The sequence below is a fragment of the Lycium barbarum genome, chromosome 3 (assembly GCF_019175385.1).
Source record: "Lycium barbarum isolate Lr01 chromosome 3, ASM1917538v2, whole genome shotgun sequence".
Taxonomy (NCBI): domain Eukaryota; kingdom Viridiplantae; phylum Streptophyta; class Magnoliopsida; order Solanales; family Solanaceae; genus Lycium; species Lycium barbarum.
The window spans coordinates 23,890,780-23,895,970 of record NC_083339.1 but is presented as its reverse complement, the minus strand read 5'-3'; the positions used below and the strand labels follow the sequence as shown (position 1 = coordinate 23,895,970).

At 31.6% G+C, this 5,191-nt stretch overlaps 1 protein-coding gene across 1 annotated transcript; it reads right to left on the bottom strand.

Moving 5' to 3' along the window:
* Nucleotides 1–1,764: 1,764 nt before the first annotated feature.
* LOC132633812 (acetyl-CoA-benzylalcohol acetyltransferase-like) lies at nt 1,765–3,759 on the bottom strand. Its single transcript, XM_060350262.1, has 2 exons — nt 3,152–3,759; nt 1,765–2,921 (listed from the first exon to the last, which is right to left on the bottom strand). The coding sequence occupies exons 1-2, from the start codon at nt 3,435–3,437 to the stop codon at nt 1,870–1,872; spliced, it is 1,338 nt and encodes a 445-aa protein (XP_060206245.1). The 5' UTR covers nt 3,438–3,759; the 3' UTR covers nt 1,765–1,869.
* Between the last annotated feature and the right edge of the window lie 1,432 nt (nt 3,760–5,191).

The window sequence follows — 5,191 nt, the reverse complement described above, 5'->3', positions numbered from 1 at the left end:
CTAGAATACTTAGACTTAAGAATATACCCAGAAAAGAAATATAGAGCATTAAAAGATCATAGTATTATAAAGTGTAATTTCAGTAACGGGGACCATATATTACATAGTGAAGACAAACAGTTGAACACACTAGTAGATTTAGTCATAAATTTTAGTGAAAAAATACAAGAAAATAATAAAGACATTACTAGAATATTAGAGGTGGTAGAAGCATCCCAGACTAAGCAAAAGAAAACTTTCGAAAAAGTAGAACAAAATCTCGATTACTTAAAAACACAAGAATTAGAATTAGAAAAGAAAGTCTAGACTCTAGTTAACAAATTTAATCTAGAAAAATTACCTACAAAGACGGAAATAGGAAAGTTAGTTAAAGTTATTACAGAAAAAACAAAAGAGATAGAACTAAAGACAACCCAAATAGTCTCTAAAATAACACAACAGATAGAAGTTTTAACTAGTGATATTAAAGAATTAAAAAAGACAGTAGAAGAACTAAAAGAAATCACTCTTTCATGAGTAGACCAACCTTAACTCAAGAAGAAGCCACAAAATTAATAGAAAAGTCTATACCTTTGCTAGCAGACTATAAAGATTATATACCTAACGCTAAATCGGATCAAATAACACTACAACAAAATATTACTATAATTTCATTAATATTAGAAATAATAAAGAAAATCGAAATAATAGTACTAATGTTAGAATTAATAAGTGAGCGCGTTTGGTTGTTAAGTGAACAACAAAAGGAGAAAAATAAAGAGACATCGAAAAATAAAAAAGTTGAAGAATTAATAGACCAATTAAAAAAGGTAGAAATAACACCTCAAAAAGAAAAAGTCAAAATAACTAGAAAAGCACAAAAATGGACCTTCTTCCAATTAGATCAAGAAACGAAGGAGGATCAGAAAGGCAAGAAAGACCAAGAGTAAGTTTTTCAGATAATAGAATAGGTAATAATTTCTTATCAAGAATCTTAAGTAGAAGGACACCAGAGGAAAACAACCAACAGTTAAGTGAGGTAATAGATGTCGACCGAGACATACAGATTTTCCAACAAAATCAATTAAAACTATTAAATCCAAAGACTTTATACAACATAGGATAGTTTTCAAGAACAGCACAATTATATAGACATTATAGAGAAGAGCAATTGTCAGCCATAGGAACTAAAGTTACTACTATAAATCTAATAAATCCAGAAGCTTTAAGACAAATAAAAAATGCTGGAAGGACGCTAATGCATATGGGATTAATAGTAATTAAAGTATAGTAATTTATGTTTCTTATATATATATAAAGAAACGAGAAATTACTATACTTAACATTCACAAGTAAGAGAAATTGTTCATAAATTGGGTTCAGAAAAAGACGGATCAAACAATAAACACTGAAATAAGATTTATAAATGAAAGGAAGACGCTCTAATTTGGATGGTTGTCATGTACAACTATATTGTTACTTTGAATACAATGTTTGTTTTGATTGTTATTTAAATTTTATTTTATTGTATTGTTAAATCCATCATTATGTAACGATAAAAAATTCAATTTTATGTAATGACCAATTTGGTATGGTAGCTTCATTACCTACTTTTTTGTTCATTTTGTCTTTGCTTATATTATTTAATAATCCTACTTTATCTTTTACCCTATTTTTTATAATAACTCTACCGGTATCTTACTTTTATTTATAATTTTGTAAGTTTATCCTTTATATTGTTGATGCATGACATATGTAACAATGGGAACGATATAATTTATTCAAACGTTGTATTCATCAAAACAATAACCGCAATCCAATACAATACCATACGTTACGAAATGATAGGAAACGATAAGTGACAAAAGCCTAAAGCACAAGAAGAAAAGCCTAAAACTTAGCGAAAGTCATGATATCTTGGTCAAGTTCAAAGAAGTTCATGTAGGCTTCTTCCAAATCCATTTGCACAGCAATACCAGTGCCACATTCTGTGTCACAGAACCAAAAGACTTGACTATGTCTTGATCCAAAGTGCATTAAACTCGGTTTTCCCCAACCAAAATCAGTATTTTGTATTGGAAACCTGCAAAAACTTGAGCATGTGAACTCCTCAACATCATTGTTGCATCCCCATTTTTGTCCAGCATAACTTCCCTTGTACAAATTGACAACCAATGAAATTATCTCCTCTGGAGAAGCTTTAGCACAATCACTAATCATTTGCTGCACTGCCTCCCTGATCATTTTTATAAAGTGGTGCAATTCCATCTTTGTTTCGTCAGCTTCGAATTTTATAGGAATTTCAATGATAAAATTCCCAAACGCGTTTGAAACTTCAGGAAAATCAACCTTATCCCGCAAGTTAAACGGAAAGGCCATTACGGATCGTTTCAAATGTCCAAATCTTGCACATGAAGCGCGGATTAAAGACCTCCATAATAATGCTGCAATTATCTCAACTCGCGAGGGTTTAAAACTCAAATTAGCTCCTGATGACTGTTCTCTGAGCTTTGATATGGAAGCTTCATCGAAAAAAACCTTTTTCGCGGTCAACTTAGACTTTGTTCGCTTGCCTTCATCAACTGGGGTCTCGAGTATTTCGGATAAATCTCTGGCAGGGAAAAGGGTGCTCAGATTGAAGCTCATGAAGTTGATCTCTTTAGAAGGAATCCCAAGTTTGCACACTTTAGACCATTCATAAACAAATGTAAATTTTGTAAATCCATCCATAGCAGGGTGTGAAGCGCTAATAGATAGAGCTAGGCCACCACATTGGAACTTTGTGACTTGCACAACCATAATAGGTGTGAGGAATATATTAGTGTCATCCACATCCATGATCCCCTCAGGCCAAAAGGATAATGCAAGATCCAGGTCTGTATTCGCCTGCGCCAGGAAATCGTCGTGCTTACAATTGATTGTCGCTTTTATATATGTTACACCTGTTGGGATCGAAATAATCAGGACGTCATCCTGAAGCTAGTAATTGCAAATCTTTAATGACATAATTCAGACAACAAAGAAAATCATACTAAAAGAAGGAAAAATCCTCAACTTATAGAAGTGCAGAAAAGGATAGAATTCTTTTATACCAAGAAAAGCTTTTTGAAACAATCACAATTATGATAAAATTCAACTAAGGTAGAAAATTCAAGGCAAACCGTAACAACACCTTGATCTAGACAAATAATTGAGGATTCATCTTCAGTGAATCTTCCAGCAGTAGGGTAAACATGGGTTAAAATCCTGGACAAGGATTCTTCAAGTTGTTGTTCCATATTTGCTCCATTTGGATAAAAAAGAACAAGAGGCATGTGTGCCCAATCAGCTACTTGATCAAAGAAAGATAATTTGTAGTTCTCAAGGGTTTTGGGAGTTAGTGATGATGGTTTTATGAGGCATTTGGAAAGGATTTTAACTTGCATGGAATTTTTCAAGTTGAAACATTCAGACCCCATGTTTAATAAGGTGAAGTTGTGGAATGGGGAAACAAACAAATGCAGATCAATGCCGAAGCTAGGCACTTGATGTAACTGATAAGCCCCTCCCTTCCCTTTATTATGTATGGAGAGTTGAGATGACCTTGTAGTCTTTTTTAATTAAATAGATTTCATTTTCTTTTTTTCTCTCTATCTTGTCATAGAAGAATTAGTTGAGACGACTTTGTAGTCCTTTTTAAATAGGTTTAATTTTATTTTTCTCTTTATTTTTGTTCCCTGAAAATACTAAAACCAGGTTTAGATGCAATCCGGGTTTTTTTTTTTGTATTTTAAAAAACTTTTGGAGTAACTTAAGACTCGGCAAATAAATCAAAAACAATTCTCCTCCCAAGCTTGAGCATTAGCTGCAGTTGTCTCTTTAATAAGTACTCTCAGGAACGGCCATATGAAGATCAAAATAGTTTGATGTTTGTATAGTCATTCAACTTATAGTAATTGATCATCAAAATCACTTAACTTTGTTTTGTCTTACAAAAGTCATCCAACTCTGCCTAGTTTGCTTACATGGTCATCCAATTTTGCTTAGTTAGTTTTTTATAGTCATTTTAGCCGAAAATATAATTTTCATTACTTATTTAATGAAGTCACAGTTATAAATTTTAGGGAGTATACTTAAAAAATTAAAATCCATATTTAGATTTATTTAGGACTCAACTCATCCTAAACATTACCCAATTCTTAACCCGACAAGCTTAAAATGGGTTGACTATATAAGAGATGTCTTTAATACTTCCTCTGTCTCAATTTATGTGATATAGTTTGAGTAGGCGCGAAATTTAAGAAGAAAGACTTTTGATGTGGTTTAAAACAAGTTATAGATATTTGAGTGTCTGTAAATCATTTCATTAAAGAGTAAACCGGGATATTTCAAGTTAAATTATTTCTTTTTAAAACATACTAAAAAAGAAAATGTATCACGTAAATTGAGACATAGGGAATAACACTTAACTAAAAGAGTATGGTGATTCTTTAATTTCTAACATTTTAAATATTAGAGATGTCATTATTAACATTTAATTAACCGTCGTATTCTTTTTATTGAAATGTTATTAATGGCATCTAAATTAAAACCTCTAAACGTGGTCTGTGCATAATCGTCATGTCACACGTTCTTCATATAGTATAATCTATTTGAAAATGAAATAGTATTATATTCTTGGAGACAGATTTGAGATCACGAAGTTCTCTCTTTCATGCAGAGTAAACAACTGTTGAAGATAAAAGATATCACTTAGCTATTTGCACATCCTTAAGGAACTACTCATTCAAAAAAAAATATGTAAATTGACTAAACTATTTCTAATTAAACCGACATTGAGATTTGATTACATAACAGTTAATAGGGGCAAATTTGAAAAGATAAGATTAATTGTTTCTTGATTTAATAAGTGGACACTTTTTTTTACCAAAAAAAAAAAAGATTAAGTGAACACTTTTTTTTATCCGGAGGGAGTATTATCATTATAATATGAAGTTAGCCACGATAATAGTGCATCGATCGAACTGTTGATTAGTGAAGAGTTATCATATCTTGAATTCTGATATCTGCAAAATATAGTATTATTAAGTTGACGTTCATTCTTGAAAATGGGGAAGACGACTTTGTGTCTACCGTAATTAAGAAAGAGGAAGGAGACAACGATGCAGGATTATATATTCCAAATTGAACGTGACTGACAGTTTTCCAAAATCAAAACCCTAGTTATATAAGA